At 40.9% G+C, this 17212-nt stretch overlaps 1 protein-coding gene across 1 annotated transcript in view; it reads left to right on the top strand.

The window, feature by feature from the left end:
* Window positions 1-6297: 6297 nt before the first annotated feature.
* Window positions 6298-17212, top strand: part of CERKL (ceramide kinase like) — a 58859-nt gene continuing 47944 nt past the window's right edge. Inside the window, exon 1 of the mRNA XM_064451746.1 lies at window positions 6298-6642. Within this exon, the coding sequence (XP_064307816.1) occupies window positions 6333-6642 (310 nt within the window). The 5' untranslated portion in view covers window positions 6298-6332. The remainder of the gene's footprint in view (window positions 6643-17212) is intronic.

The raw sequence follows: 17212 nt of genomic DNA, 5'->3' as shown, positions 1-17212 counted from the left end.
AGTGTCCGCCCCCTTTTTTTAAACAATGCAGTACCCCTGTACAAAGAAGCATTTTGTTAAATACTTTTAGAAATTACCGTTTAATTCTGTTGCTTTTATGTACAGTATCCAAAGATAAAAAACAAAGAAAACCCACTCAGTTCTCACTCATCCCTTTTGAAGAACTCACCGAAATGAAAACTTAGAGTCCTGCCTGGTGCTGTATCAGGGAAAATATGCAGAAATTGGTCTTTGTTTTTAATGACCAAGATGGGTGGTATGGTAATTATTTCAGAAATTATAAGTGGTCTGCACTCTTTCCTTAGCTGAAAATCCCATATTACAAAAAGCCTTGAAAAAACCTAGTACATGAATAAGTGTTGAAACAGTAAGCTGAAGATCTACAAATAGACTGTTCTTTAAATATGTACATAAGTGTTTTTTTAAATAATTCATACATGTATTTAACAAACTGTCAGAAGCTATGCGATACAAAATTAGAACTGACAGTGCTTTCAAAGCTTTGGTTGCCTACAGGGTATGTAAAACATAGAATATCAGCCCTGGCTTTCAGTTTCCTAGCTTGCAGTATTTTACAGCATAGAGTTAACCACATTTTGTATGAAATAAAAGAGAAGCAACTAAGATTTACACTATTTGCCAACAATTCGGTGAAACAGCAATAGAAAACAAGATTCAGAGTAAAACTTTTTAAGGTAATAAAGATAGCATATCAACCTTAATGTAAAGAAAAAAAAAATATCTTCTGGTCAATGCATCTCATTTTATATTCCTTCCCATTATCATATTTTCCTCTATATTGAATAAGAACAGTTTCAGCTCCTGGTGCTCATAGGAATGGCTTAAACTTCAGACTCCATTCTTGCTGCTTGTTATTCCTGCATAGTCATTTCACTCATTCTTGTTCTCCTCTTTACAGAGATTTGTCCATCTCCACAACTTCAGACTTTCTTTTCCTTAACCGCTCTTCTTTCTCCCTCCTTATTTTTTTTTAAATGTTTTCATTCTCTTCGCACATATGGAAAGAAGTAATGATCACTTCTATAGACTATTGGTGCCATTTTTCTTCAGACTAATTTATGACTTGACTTATTGTGTAAAAAGTTTGGTGTTCTGCTTAACACCTCTTCTTCGAATTCAAGGAAAAACAACACAACAGAGCTGAATTAATATTGAGAGCTATAAAGATGCTTTTCTAGAGTAGCAATGAAAGAAGGGAACATTCTTAGGAGAGCTAATATTTGGGAATGAACAGCTGAAGAATAACTGACTACACTCTAAACCTTCATTGTATAAACAGACGTTGTAGCCAGAAAAATAGACAAGCCAAGGGTATGTTGCCAATTTCAAAATTCAGTTTTCTCCAGAAGAAAATCTCTATTAGCCACTAAAACAAGTCAGCTACCAGAAGTGTCCAGCTGAATCCTCCAGACTGGACATAAGGTATTTTCCCCACAGCATCCCTTCATCTCTTCTTGTCTTAACTCCTGTTCCTTAACTTCAGCATCACATTATCCATGAATCAAAACCTGTCCCTCCCGTTTCTTGCCCGTTCACCCCATTGTATTTTTATACCCATTTTTCTTGAGGGGAGAGGATTTATTTTCCAGTAGTGTGCTTTACCTGCTTGCTTTCCTTCAGTAAACATTAGCTGTACTTCCCTCACTTGCTACTTCTGCCTGAGGATGTCATGCTTCTTCTCTTTCTTTACTGCACAGGGTTCTTCTGGAAAAGACTTCTGAGACTCCCACTACTTCTTAGCATCTAGACAGCAAGAGGTGATTTCATTCATCCAGAAAGAAACACTGTTAGTTAAGGAGAGGTTAGTTGATCTCCTCATTTTCTACTACCTCTTGTCTGGGCCCAGAGGATGTTTCCCTCTCCTAATTCAGCTGCATGTGCTCAAGGCCAGCACCGTGGCATGGTATGACATCTCTCCCAGGTCCAGACTCCTGAGAACAAGCTCTAAGAAACCACAAGGGGGATGCCTCCCCTCTCACTCAAGAGCTGTGTTTAAGAGGCTCTCACCCCTAGTGTCTGCCTTCATGACATTGCAGCCATGCCTGTGTCTGGCCAAATCCAGACCCTGACCCACAGGCTTAACATCCTTGACTGACCTTGGATGTGCCTTGACAGTATAGACTTCCCTGGTGGCTGCTGGGCTAGCACTGACACTGGTTACAGTCACTGTCTGCCTGGACTCTTGGCTGAACTTAGCTACACATGTCACTGCTTACCTTGGCCAGACATGCAAGGCCCTACCTAACCTGTGGTCACTCTCAGCTCCACTCCCCTTATAAAACATCGTATCACCACTGCTCCTTAACACTCCTCTTGTTCTTGTGGCTGCTAGGGCCCTGAGGGGACTACTGAGCCTTAAAAACCCTGACCAGCCCCACCTGCAACCCTCCGCTCCCCAACCCCACCCCCTGGGCCCCAACCTTCCCCCCCAAGGGTCTGGAGTTCTGTTAAAGGTCAACCTGGGACTATCGGTTTTCCCTTTAGAGGTGCTGTGGGATGCTGGTTTCCAGTTCAGTCACAGCTCTGATCTATGAGCCCTGCTGATCCAGATCTGCAAACTTATGTCCTGTCCTGGTCTCAGCCCTGCCTCCTTACTGTGAACTTGCCTTGGATTCTTGGGGGATCCTGGCACCCTTTCTTGGGCTTCCTTGCTCAGGTACCACCAGGTAGGTTCTAGCCAGAAAGGCCCCCTCTCTTGTTAGCCCTGGGGTCCCCTTCTTGGCGCCCTGGCCCTTAGGGAGCAGCTGGCCCTTGCTGTTCCATGACAATGGCTTTGCTTCCCTTCCTGGTGTGTCCCCCTTCTCCTTTTTTGCCCCTTCTAATTTACTTGAGTTATTTGTTTAAAAATAATCAAACAAAAATGTTAAGACAATTTCTAAGGCAGCTCCACTGGCTCTCTAAGTAAGTAAAATGGAGTAACAGAGCAACCTGTGATTCAGACTATAAAACACAGCACAAAACTGTTCTTTGGACTCGGTTCTAGGAATTTTTTTTTTGTTCCTGGTATGCTCTAAGAATGCATACTTTCCATACTTATCACTAGAAAAGAGAATAACTATGTCTTGTAGAGAACTGCTGATGAACTAGATGTCTTCACGCACTGCATATTTAGTCACTCTTAAACTGAAAGAAGTACATTAAATTCAAAGACAATGAGTTACTTCATGCATGGAGGCCATAAAACATTTATAAATATTCAAATAATACTTTGGGAGTCTATCTAAAGATCTGCAAAATGTAATTTTAAGGATTTTTATTAAAAATGTCCTTCAACTTACCTCTTATTAAGAGGTGAATAGAGCTTCTTTATGTTCATGTATCATCATTGAGTCAAAATGCATATGAGACAACAGGAAAATAAAAGACATATTAGCTGCTTTGGGTGACTTGCAATGCCTTCTACATCATCCCTATTCCTTGTGCAGAATACTGTATTTCCAGATGTCCCTTGATCATTCTGCCATCACAAGTGCCCATATGCTCCACTTCCAAGTTCTGGCCATGATCAAAGATGTAGAAGAAATCAAGGCCATAACATGAAGGGTCAGTGCTCTATGCTGTTTGGCTGCCTACTATACAATTCCCAATATGGGAACTTTACACAGGGTACTACATGGGATTATCAGTATGCACAACCCTCCTTACAAGAAAAGGCAAGGAAGTTCTACGTGTGAGAGTTCCAGACGCATTCTGGACAATGGATAATTATATTGCTGGACTACTTTATGTTTTTCCAAATTCAATGTGCAAATCTGAAAGCTGTGATATTTATAAAAAATTCTGTTACATTAGGCTTGCTTAGAATATTCCCCCCCTCCAGGAAAAATGTGTGCCTCAGTCTTATAGGATTGTGAGCAGTAGCAAACCAAGAGTGAACAGCCTTGCATGTTCATCCTGTGGTTTTTGTTACTATATACAGTTCTTTTACTATTTTCTGTTTTTATCTACTACATTTTAGTGTCTTAACAGTTACTGATTTAATACAGCTTTAAAGTAACGTCAATAGAAGGGTGTTAGAAGTTTTAATGACATCAGTTGAAGGGTATTACAAGTCTCTTAGGAACTGTAATAGTCTTCAACTGATGTACTGAAAATAGTATTAGTTTATGGTTCTAAGACAGTTATCAGCTTATCCTTTACTGCACCTTATGAGAAATTATCTGGTGACTATATAATATACATGGATGGGATAGGCTAATAAATGGTTCCAGAAAAAAATACAAATGACTGCAGAGGATTATAAAGGGCATACAGCCTCAAAATTGATTCAGCTATATCCAGTTTCATGTTGTGCTTTATCTTCTAGTTAATGATTTAGCTCTCCTTTTGAATGACATCAATGCAGACACATTAAAGATCACCAGTGCTTAATAACAGACACAAGTTTAATTGGTTCATTTACTGTTGTACCTGAATGATAAATTGGTAAGACAAGCTTGTTTGTTCGGCTTGCTGTTTTTCCTGCCTTGACACTCAGTTATCTTTAGGCAAAAAAAAAAAAAAAAAAAAAAAAAAGGAATTTGCGCAAAACTTCCACAGTTTACAAATAATTTCAATTATTTACACTTTATTTTATCTGATTACTCTGCTGTCAAGATATTTATGTCCCAACAAAGAAGATCTAAGGGACAAAAAATATTGACACAATTAAAGCCAGAATAAGACTATTTGCACTAACAGCTTTAAACAAGCAGAAACTTTAGTGGTCATGTTATGATTCACAAGGGCAAACTGGCAGGGGCTACGTTTCAGTGAAAGCTGTATCAATGGCTTGATGCAAACTGAAAAGCACTTACAGGTTGCATACTTAACTAATATTCAGAGCATACTTTAAATGTGGCAAACTAGTAGGTGGAAATAAGTTTCAAAAAGCTGTCCCATGGTGACTTTTTAAAAGTGTCTTAAAACTGTCTTCTCAGTAATTAGCAGCTTTGTACAAGTTTTTATGGAACTAGTAAGGAAGGCAGCTTAATAATCGTGAAATCACCTCATGGACTCTTGGCTGGTTTGATTCCAGACAATCAGACCTCTAACAGCATTTTTCTTCTAGAGAGACAAACATCAGAAGACCCTTGGACATCTTGACATGTAGTTCAAACTGCAATTTGTATGAATCTGTAAAAGGCAATATTTTTAATTTATTGCTTTATTTCTCAGGGACATTGTGTGTTTGTCTTATTACAAATGCTAAAGATAAAATAATGAAACTGCTCATTTAAAAATATCCTTTTCATGCACTTATAAGACACCATGACATTATACAACTCAGAACTAAAAAAACCCCATGCTGTTTTCCTTCAAGTTAAGCCCTTACGGGCTCAGGATCACCTTACAAACTGGAGTTGATGCTGGAGCTCTAATGTGATTGCCATCAGTGAATCTCACAGGACCTGTGAGTGAAGCCGTCATACCTCCAAACAATAAAATCTATAATCTTCAGAGTGGAAGTGAAGAAGCAGTCTCCCTTCTCTGCATTTAAGCTTTGAGGGTGAGGGATGACTATGCAGCCTCCCGGGTACACCTTCTGCGCTGGCCCACTTGATACAGAATCTAACGTTGTACAAGTTTGTATCAGACTCTGAGTCACTGTGTCCCTCAGCTGTTGCGAAGGGTGTGCATAACTGTGATACCTCCACCTAGGCTTGTGACAATGCTGTGTTTTGCAGCGTGAATGTCAACGTGGTATTTATCTTAAGGCTAAGCCATAGACACAACCTGTGAAAGACTTGAAATTTTTGGTATGAAAGGGCTATTATGACTTCATGGCATAGTTTTCCAACAGTAGATAAACGTAATAGTTTAGCGACAACAGGCAAGCAGAAGACGTATTGGACTCTAGCAGAGAAAATGAACTTCTGTGGCTGGAGAACTCCTTCACCGCGCTCCCTGGGGAAGTAAGGGGAACTCAGGAGAGCACGGCCGTAAGGAGCCGGCCAGCTTTTTGACGGCTGTCACCGCGCTCCGGGTACCTTCTAGAGCACCGTGCCTCACGCAGGGCGCCGGGTTTGTTCCGCCACCCGGCGCCGGCCGGGCGGCCGCGGTGCCGGCCTGCGCTCGGCCCCGTTCCGGGTGGAGGCAACGAGGGGCTCCCCCGCAGCGGCGGAGGTGAGCGACGCCTCCCGCAGGAGGGGTCCGGCGCGCTGCCTGCGAGGGGACGGGCGGGCCGCGGCTACCGGGACGGGACGGGACGGATGGCCTCCCGCCGGCCCCCAGGCGGCCGCGGCTCCGCCCGCGGGGCGGGGCGGGCGCTGCCTTGGCAGCGGTCGGGACGCCGGGAGCGGCCGGTGGCGCGGGGCGGCGGTGCCGCCGCCATGCTGGGCGCCGCGGCTCCCCTCCGCCGCCCGCAGAGACGGGCCTGGCCCGAGCGCCCGGCCGGCGGCCGCCCCCCGCCGCAGGAGCCGCGCGCACCGGCGGCCGTTGGCGCCGCTCGCTCCTCAGCAGCGGCGCCCGAAGAGCGGCTGCGGCGGCGGCGGGTGGCCCCGCTGGCGGCGGCCCCGCCGGCCGGGGCGGGAGAGGAGCCGCTCCTCAGGGGCATCTTCGAGATCAGCAAGAGGAGCTGCGACGTGGTGCTGAGCCCCCGGCGGCTCCGCTGGAGCCCCATCCTGCCCGAGAGCCCCGCAGGTGGGACGGGCCGGGCCGGGCCGGGGCGGGGTGTCCGCGGGGGCCGGGCCTGGGCACAGGCCGCCTCCGGGGGCGGGCGGCGGCCCCCCGGGGCGAGCTGCGGCCGGGGCCTCCCCGGGCAGGGCGGAGGAGGGTCGCCTTTACACGGGATTACAGTGAACTAAAGTCGGCGGTGACAGGCGCGTCTCCTCCCTGCAAGGTTATGCTGGGGGTTAAAAAAAAAGAAGTTAATAACGCAATGAGCGTCTTGTATCTGAACAGGTTCTTTCTGGCAAGAACCTTTACTTCTCGGTGGGTGATACGAAAAGGACAAAACGTAAGAGATGATGCTTTTGTGGCTTCTTAGCCCCAGGCAGAACAGTGCGAGGATTTGGTGTTGTTTCTGCCGCATCAGCTTTTCTCAGCTTACTCTCTTTGATAGGTACATGAACTAGGGTGTATATAGGTGGCTATGGTTTCGTGAGACATGCCTGAGTTCTGTGATGAGGCTTCTGTGGCAGGTTGTCCCTGCTCCGTGCTTTTCCAATAAAGCATCACACTGTGAGAAAGTGCTGTTAGAAGGGATTTGATCAACTGAAACAAATTATACACAAAAGTTTTAGAAGAAAAGGAATGCTCCTTAAACTCATCCAGATAGTCTGTTCTTCTAGAAACTGTGAAAACATAAACTTTCTTTCAAAACTACATATAAACTCTTCAAAGTGCCTTCTTACTGCAGTGACCTCCCAGTGCTTACGTGAAGGAGAAATCAAAAGTTGTGTTCAGGAATGCAGAGTTTCCAGACATCAAAGCACAGTTTCCTTCTGGTATGGCACAGCTAGCTTGTCTGGGCCTAAAATACCAGGTTTATTTTAGTATTATTTTGGACAGAACTTAAAACTTCATATGGGTAAGATCCAACAGCTGTGAACTCAGCATAAAGAGAAACAAACTTTTTTCCACATACTAGTTTTAGTATGTTATCATGTATTCCTGTTCATGGTGGTCTGTATGCTGCAGAGGCTCGAGAGTGGTGTGGAAGCCTGCGATTCCAGTGGTGCTGCTGCTGGAGAGAAATACTCCAGCTGAAGTTGTTATGCTTCATTTCATGTAATGATGTTGGGATACCAAAGCTACCGAAATCAAACTAATATGGTGCCATGCACAGCTGTTGACCCTTATCCCCCGAATAGGGTAACCATGTTAACGCAGTGTTGCGCTCAGACTTAGTTACCTCCTTTTCAGCAGGACCTCTGAGTTCTGATGACAGCTGCATGGTCCATCCTCTTTTGCAGCCAGCCTGGGTGCCTCAGTAATGCTGTTATGTAACACTGTGGCCTCTCTTCCTTCCCTTTTGGGATTAACTACAGGTCTCTGTGTATGTGATCTGAAGTGAGATTTATTAATTATTTAGTTCTGTGTGCAGTGCCCTAATTTGATTGCCACTTTATATTCTGGCTACTTTAATGAAGCTTGCATTGTCATATATCAGGAAGTAGAGTCCATGGTTGTCTTTTAATTGTCACCAGTGAAAGATTTTAAGGTGCAGACAGGAAGAATGAATTTTGATATGTATTGCTTCATGCTTCCAGGGATGGAAATATATTCTGGGTTTTTTTGTTGTTTTTCTAGGTAAAATCCACCAAATCTAAATTGCTGCTTTATGTAAGATCTTTCTATCCTGAGCTTACTTACCCAGACTTTGCGAGCTTTTCTGTCTTAGTCCCTGAGAGGCAGTAAAGTACGCAGTGCTTAAAGTCAGGCATATTGCAGATGGCAAAACTTCAGGGATCTTGTAGAAAGCAGGGCTGACAAGTTGGTGTCAATTATATCAGGATTTGGGCTTTTACTGCACATGTATTAAGCATATGCCAATACTTCATTGTCTCTGACAATTCAGTTTTGTACTATGTTTTATTGAGCTGTTGAATGTTTTTGTTTCTGAGAAGTTCTTAATGCCCTACCTTTTTACTAGCTTCAGTGCAAAAGGCAGTGGTGTCTTCCAAATGGTATTTTTCTGAAGTCTGTGGTAGGCTGTGAGGTTTTACCACAGGATTTCCAAATTCTTAAATGTCAAAGCGTTTTCAGTTCCTCAGTTGGTATGAGTGCCACCACTATGTCATCTGGCACCATTCCTGCTGATGCAGTCACAGAGGTGAAATATGGGTTTTGGAGCCTGAAAGGTGTTTTTTTTTTTTTCTCTTTCTCTCGTGTTATCTTGTATCCTAGTAGCAGTTCCCCTGGGGACCTATACTGGTGCTGGGAGGAGCCACCTGTCTTAACTCTGTCATTCATTGTAACAGACATACAGCAGTGCAGTGCTTGGGCTGGGCTGTCAGTAGGTACTGGAGACTGGCTAGATCTGTTCCACTGGGATTTGGCTTAAGCATACTTTCTCCAAACCAAAAGCTTCATAACATAGTTTACTTCAGGCTCTAAAAGGTCAGGTCAAGTCTTTGCACTTTGCCAGTGATGCTAACTGAAATGTCTCTTGCTTGGACCTGTTTGTATTAATTCTTGCTATTTTCAGAAAAGACCTTTCTTTTATAGCAGTCACTCTAGTCTGTCAAGTCAGAGAACTGCCAGGTAGTCACTTTCTCCCCTTTTCCCTATCCTGCACCCCACCCACCCAAAAGTTCTTCAGAAGTATTCCTTCCTTCCTGAAGTTGTTTGTTGTCCACAGTTCTGTGGTTCCCATCATATGTTCTTGCATGTGGTAGCTCATGCAGCCTTGGCTCCTTCAGCTTCTCCTAAACAGAACTCAAAGCTCCAGCTTGAAGTTCCCAGGGAGGTGACACCTGCTGTGCCTAGGCTTGATCATTTCACACTCACATATGTGTAGTTCTGCCTTGTTGCACTGCTTCTGTGGAGTTTTGGCAATGTGATTATCAGGGAGACTTCGTTCTTTACTCTCCCTTTGATTTCTGCAGCTTCTGTCTCCTAGAGGTTTTTGGCTACCAGTGCTCGCTGAGGATTTTTGATGGCTTCCATTGTCGTTCACTCTCCAGACCTCACAGTAAGCTCCTAGACAGCCTCTTCTCTCCTCTCAAATAAGCATGACTGATTATGAATTTTGTGTGTTCTTTGTTATAACAAAGCTTTGCGTAGAAGTAAGGCCTGAGCAGGCAACTGCATGTGGAGCCTGAGGGAGCAAATGTGTCAAGTGGGAACATGAGCAGTGTGAGGCAGGGCTTGGCTGTCCCCTCTGAAATGCTAAAATTGCAGCCTTGGTGTGCAGCTCAGCTGAGTCGTTTCTTCTCACTGGAGCCAGATACCCTCTGATCCATAACTGGTTGCTTGCTTTTAACAGTGCAGTGGGTATTGCAATGAGAAGCAGAGCTCACCGTCAGCAGTTACTAGTTTTTTCTCTAGCTCTTTCTATGTGGCTTTCCTGTGCTATAAATATAGTCACTGAAATGAAGAAAAAACAAGATTTCTCTCTCTGTATTAATAATCCAGCCCCAAACTATAGAGCTTCTTATGTTGGATGCCGCTTCAAAACTATACCAGAAAAGGCTATCTTAAGTAGAGATTTGAATATTGTATGTGATCTTTAGAATTTCCCAGAAGATAAAAGAATGACTGGATGATGGAAAAAAAATTATTTACATTTAAGAAAAAATGCTCACGGTGGCATTTTTTTTTGTGTGTGTGTGTGGCTGAAGTTTAAAAACTAATGAAATGTATGGGATTTCCAGCAATGGATGTGGGAATCATTTGTATTTTAGAACAGTTTCAGTACAAATAGTGTAAATTCAGTTTATTTTATGCTGTTCTTCCAATATGGCTTGCTTTTTGCTGTTGAATGAGAATTTCAATCCTGATATTTCTTTAAAGCTTTCAGCATCTTTTAAAAATTGTCGCAGAATTTCCTGATTTACAATAATTTGAGTTCTTCAGCAGATTTCTGTCAGATAGGAAATGGAACAAGACTGGCTCACTCAGCATTTTACTGGTATGAGAAGTCACAGAATCACAGAATAGTAGGGGTTGGAAGGGACCTCTTGAGATCATCCTCTCCAACCCCCCTGCTTAAGCAGGGATACCCGGAGCAGGGGCACAGGAACGCATCCAGGCGGGTTTTTAATGTCTTCAGGGAAGGAGACTCCACAACCTCCCTGGGCAGCCTGTGCCACTGCTCTGTCACCCTCACAGTAAAGAAGTTTTTCCTCATATTGAGGTGGAATTTCCTGTGTTTCAACCTGTGCCCACTGTCCCTTGTCCTGTCATTGGGCACCACTGAAAAGAAGCTCTTGATCATTGTGAAAGACTTTGAGTGTAGTTTCTTGTGTGTGTAGTGTACTTGACTGAAGGGTATATGAAGTTGTTCTCTCAGACTGACAGCATGTAGGCTGGACTGAGTATTTGGATAATAATGATAATTTAGATAAAACTGGACTTTTAAATATAAATAATTGAACATAATATTCTAAGTTAATTGACCAATAAGAAGGTAAGATCTCTGGAGCAATCCAGAGGCTAATGTGTTATTGAGTATATATTTTCATAATGAAGTAAAAAAGATAAATATGTTGTTTAAGTATACTATTCTTATATATAGCATGCTATAGTCTTGTTGATATTCTTCTAAAATGTAGATTTATAAATATTCTATATAAGTGCAGCAATAAGGAAAAAAATCACTGATGTATTGCAACAGTGAAAGAGTTAGCAATAAAGGACTGAAAATTAATTCCGAGTGCATAGTGGCCTGCTGCCAAGGCTATTTAGGAACAGATGTGGCTGAAATAGATACCAATAGTCTGTTCGGGATCTCTAAAGTAAGACATCTGTCAGTCTATCGGTCAGTCAGGAATAATGGAAATGGGAACTGGCTGTTACAAAACGTGAATTACTGAAGTTCCACGTTGGTGAAATTCAAAGCTTTTGATTCTACTTCTGACATGTAGAAAGCATAATTTCTCTAAGTGGCTTATCTGTTGTTCAGATAGGAAAACTATTTTTAAGGAAGAGACATAAAAATAAACAATACGGAATGTAGCTGAGAGTGAGATGTACATGCATCACATTAATATATGGCTTTAAGATGTAAACTGGGGGAGGAAAGCATGCAGTTTTAAACAATCCATGGTGTCTGACCTTGTAAGACACTTTTAGATCTTTTTCAAGGAAGTCCATAAAATTAATGTATTTTAGATAAATCCTACATGAAACTGCAAAAGAATTTATTAGCTTATAACTTTTTTTAAGAATTAAAAATAAGTAAGGAAATGGGGTATACTAATTAAAGGTCTCTTAAAATTTGTTCTTTATTGCAGGCGACTTCTTGGCATATTACCTTGATACTCTGTGTGTCTTTTTTCCACAGATCACTTCACGGCTGTGTGTTTGTGAAACAATTTACATTGTTTTATGCTTTCTGGTGTTTTTCTTCTATGTCACATGTTTATGTACCTCTCTGCTTGTGTTGAAAGGGATTAATATACCGTGGCATCGAAGAGTGGCTTTTGTATGTACTTCAATTCTCTACCTCCAGAGAGAAGATCAGATATTTAAATTTCTGTTCCAGAAAACAGCTTTCAATGCTACATCTTGCAAATTGTATTTGTGCGTGTTTGGGTTCACATGCGTCTTAAGCTGCACATGTGTTAGTGAGTTGGATTCTGATGCTACCTGAGTCTGAAATAACAGGATTTATTTAGCTTTCACACAAAGTAATAACTCCTCTTCATGGCCTTTTCTTTTCAATGCAAAACTATTTCTATTGGTGATAATGTGGTTTGTGTTATCTTAAAACTCTTATAGGCTATAAAATGCCTAAAAGTGATGGGGTTTGGTTTTGTGGTTGTTTTTTAGTTTGTTTTTCTTCCTTTCTCCTGTCGCACTATGTAATAGGTATGCCTTGCCATATACAAATATCGATAAGGCGATACTCTGCTTTATTCATCTCCCCTGCCTGCCTGGCAAGCGAGAGACAGTGGCTGGCTGGGTGCTTGGCGTATTATGCATCATCAGGCAGTTGGCACACCAGTAACAAGCCAGACGTAGCTGGTGCTGGTTTTTGGCTGCTGAGCAGGCCAATTGGAGAAAGATGGTTTGGAATCAAGGAGCAATTGAGAATACTGTGGTGGGGTGAGCTGATATATTAAGGGACTGTAAGGGTGTTGGTGAAGTGCCATATGGGTGTGGGAGGGATTTGTGGGTACCATAGAGCGGGATATTAGTGAATGGAGGGGAAACTGAAGCTGTTGCTGGGCAGATAGAAAGACATGCAGGGTGGTGCTATAGCATGTGAGGTGTGCATGATACAGGGTAGGGAAATCACTGGTAAGTCAGAAGTGATGGTAAGGTGGTGAGGTAAAGAGAGGTAGGATGCAAGTTGATAATAAAAAAAACCCTATCAAACTTCCATAACTTTCCTGTTCCTAGAATAATTTACAACTCTCTTGACTATGCTTTCTGTGCAGAGGTGTGCAAGAGTAAATTAATGGTCTTGCTTATATATCATTATGGAAAGAATCCAAAAGCGTATATTTAAAAAAAGTTGATATAATAACCAATCTTTGATGTCCATGCTAGTGCTAGTTTCATGTCTGTAATAGTGCTATAGGGCTAGGTGTCCCTTTCTCAGTCTAAGTTAATGTTCTTTTAAAATCATTAAAACCAGTATGCAGTCAAATCCTTTATCTAAATATTTATCTTGTATCTCAGTTTCTGAATTCTGCTGTTCTTCAGCCTTTAAGAAACATTTATTTAATACCTCTTTTATATTCTAGGTGCTCTTGTAATCTTTTCTTGTATTCCTCTAGTATGCACCTTTACGTCTTTTCTGTTGCATCAAATATTGCGAACTTATTTTGACTTTTGAGCACAGTTTATTGGAAAACGTGTGGTTTCTTTTAGGCAGTCCCTCACATTTAGAAGTAGTGTTCTGGAAATGTCCAAGGAGCTCCATAATTCCTGAAATCCTTTCCTAATTCCTTTTTTTTAGCAATGTCTGCAGGAAACAAACACAAAATCTGGTTAATGGGTTGGCCACTCAGAGCTGAGGCTGCTGCCCACTTTATTTGTCTGCTACTGTTCCTCTCCTTGGACTGTGTGTAGGATGTGGTTCTGTAGCACCTTGTGTGGGATAGTTGTGGGGATCATGGTGCCTAATGGGGTCTTCTGCTATGGTAAATCTATATAAGCTTGCCTCCATAGTTGTAACTGTTCATGACAAGAAATGGGCTAGAATTCAGAATATGTCTTTTGCATTTTCTTATTTTGTAACTTGACAAAAGGCATGTGGAGATTAAGACATTTCTATTTATTTTACATTTACAAAATAAAGCAGGAAAGTCTGTCATCTGCTCTTGTTGGAGTCAAAATAAACATAACTTAGATAAACAATTTTCCTTTCATTGTAGATATCTTATTTGTTAACTATGTATATCACAAGAACACCAGGTAAATAATAGATGATGTTGCAATTGTGCAAAAACCAAACAAGTAGGTATTGGGTAGAAGGAATCCCTTTTTGGTTGCTGTTTCATTTAGGTATATCCAACTGTATTATACACTGCCTTTAGAAGGAAGGTTTTACTTAAATACATGTAGCACCCTAAAAATATGTTTATCCTTCTTAGACAATGTATAAAAAAGCCTAAATGGCTGATAATCTGAGAAGATAAACCTGAAGAACCGACTAGTCTTTGTGTACCTTAACATTAGTGGGTCGTGGAACTAATGTTTTCCTTTCAAGAAAATCAGTGGTCCTGGTTCTTACGACTTATGTTGTAACAGTATGTGCAGACAAAAAAACATAATGTGTTGAGTATCTGATACATGTATTACCATATTGCCGTAAGGAACTGCTATTATGTTAGACACCAACTGATTTCGTGATAGTGTTGGATTTCTCTCACATATGCTTATGTTTTTGTGCAGATGATCCCTTAGGAACATCTGCTAGTTTTGTGGTGGTATCTGCTGTTTCCTTTCAAAATTTGACCTTTTTGTCATTTACTGCTGGGACTGCTATAGAATTGCATTATACTAAGATGCTTTTCTAAATTGATTTCTGTCCCATAAACATTAACTGTCAAATTTTTGAGTTATTTGTGTTTCACCATTCTCTGACATACTACAGTGTTGAGTGCAACTGTAAAGTTAATAAATTAACCTTTTAAAATACCATTTAATGATAATTGTTTTAAACTGCTAACATGAAATAAGTGACTAGATCTTCCTCCTTCCAACTGTTTAGGTGGTCTCAAACTTACTTGCATCTGCAAACTAAGTGTAAGGATGGTAATTCTTAAACTATTTCACTAGGGAAGAAGTTTTGGAACTCCTTTCTTGCAGTTTAGTAATGCTTCCCCTTTTAGTTGAAGTGCAGAAAATATCCTTTGGACAGTGGTACCGGTTTAGGATCACATTTTCAAGTGTAGCTGAACAAGTGAAAATGCAAGCACAACTGAAATTCAGTTGAGCATGTGGCACTGCAACTGGCAGGGAAGTCAATACTCTGTAAATACAACCAAACGTGGGTTCTTAGCATCTTGGAAACTCCTTCTCTTGGAAGAATAGCAAAGGCGTATTATGATCTCTGTTTCACATGTAGAAGTTATCTGGGTAACTGGATTTTATGTAGTTATGATGAAGAGTTGAAGTCATTGGTATTTCCTATTTCTCTGCTCTGTCTGAGCATAGAAATCCTTTCTGGAGGATGTCAGGTTTTACTATCAAACTATTTTGCTGTGGTGCTTTGCAGAAAAAAATGGTGTGTTGACTTTTGGTAATTTAGAGGAGCCACTAATTGTTTTGTTTCCAACATATGATGTATGCTTGCATAGAGATAGTGGTTACTTTCATGTAATACTCTTTGTGGCTTTAAAAGTTAAATGTGTATATAAGCATGCACGAGACTTAATATTTTGAAAAATAATTGAGCCTCTGGTATTTCTTCAGCTTCATTTATTGACATACATTGTCATCTACTTCCACCTTTTTACTCCAAACTGTATTAATTACAAGGGTGATTTTGAAGTTAAAAGTAATTGACTTTCATATTTTTCCATCACAATGCTGCTAAAGGAAAAATATAGTTAAATAATTTAAAAAGCATTTGTGGATTTCTTGGTTGAACCTAAATTTCTTTATGAACATGTATTTTGTTATTATCAAAGCATGCAGATTAAAGATGCACTGTTGAATAAGAACATTTTTGCTTCCTTTAAGGTCTCAAACAAACTGTTTTCCTATTGTGCTTCCTCATGGAGTCATCACCTGCCCCTCCCCCCAACTTAAGTTCAGCAGAGCAACAAGAAATGTCCCACAACCATGGAAGTTTTATGATACTAGAATTACCAATATTTCCAGCTCTTCTTTGGAGAAGAATCAATAAGCTGTGTTTCACACAACACAGTCCCCATTATGTAGGTACGGTTATCAGGAGTGGCTTATTCATGGTGTAGAATAGTATTAGCTGAGTTTATCTTTTGGGAAGGAGTTTGGTGTTCAGAGATGAGTGCATTTGTTTGAAGCCTTCAGCTGTGTTTATATCTTTATCAAGCTAATAAATGGGACTGTTTAAAAATGCTTATGGAGAGATTGAGAGGGTGCTTCCGATTTTATTCCTTCCCCAAACTTTCCTAGTTTATTTCTTTTTAAGACCGAATATCCTCAGTTTATTCTTTGATGGGTGGGTATTTGATTAAAAGAATTTGTGTGTGTGGTTTACGTTTGTCATCCTAGCTGAATATTGTAAAATATTTCAGCATAGTGTCTATTGTAAATGCCAAATACTGAATGTTGTTTTATGGATGTTAAAGATTAAAGAAGAAAACCCCAAAGCACAGAACTCATGTTGAGCTCTTTATGCCTATCTATCAATGACAACATAGCTCTGAGCAACTTTGAGATTGATGCAATAAATGTGTAAGCCCTTAAGTTGCAAAATCAAGAAAATACTTCAAGCCACACTTAATTTGGAGGTTTTGTAATATGATTGTAAGCCAGAGCATGTAGAATGATTGTAAGCCACAACAACTGATTTTTTTGTAAAATTGGAGCTCAGAAACCAGAGTGGATCACAAATTATTCAAATGATCCCAAGATAACTTGTATGAGAATTCAAAATTATTTTCCAGGGCCACCGTTGGCTTCCTGTTACAAGGAATGATTAGTTCTCCTTACTAGTAGTAAAGAAGCTGCTGTTTTATGGTCTGTCAGTGGTAACAGACACAGATAAATATGTTAATTTTTTTAAAAAAAAAAAGATGATAAGAGGTGTTTTAAAACTAATAAAAATTGTAGGTCTGAATTTTCAAGCGGGCCTTGATGTACAACAGCATTCCTGTAAGGGATTTAATGAAAGAAAACTCTGCTTCTTATGTTGAAGATCTGGTGCAACTTCCTTCCTCCACTGGCTTCCTGTTTAGTTGTACGTGTAGGGTTATATTAAATCTTTGATTATAAATGTAAAGTAACTTGATTTGCCTCGCAGTTCTCTAATCTAGGATGTGGTTGTTTCTTGCCTGTGCGTTGCAATTTTAAACAAATGGTCAGTTCAATGCTGAACTCTGGATTTCCTGGCTTTTGTCTATTTGGGCTGTGTAAGGTGGTAGTTACTTAGATGCCTTTCAGT

Source organism: Phalacrocorax carbo, chromosome 5 (genome assembly GCF_963921805.1).
Source record: "Phalacrocorax carbo chromosome 5, bPhaCar2.1, whole genome shotgun sequence".
Classification (NCBI taxonomy): Eukaryota; Metazoa; Chordata; class Aves; order Suliformes; family Phalacrocoracidae; genus Phalacrocorax; species Phalacrocorax carbo.
This window is presented reverse-complemented; position numbering and strand designations above follow the sequence as displayed.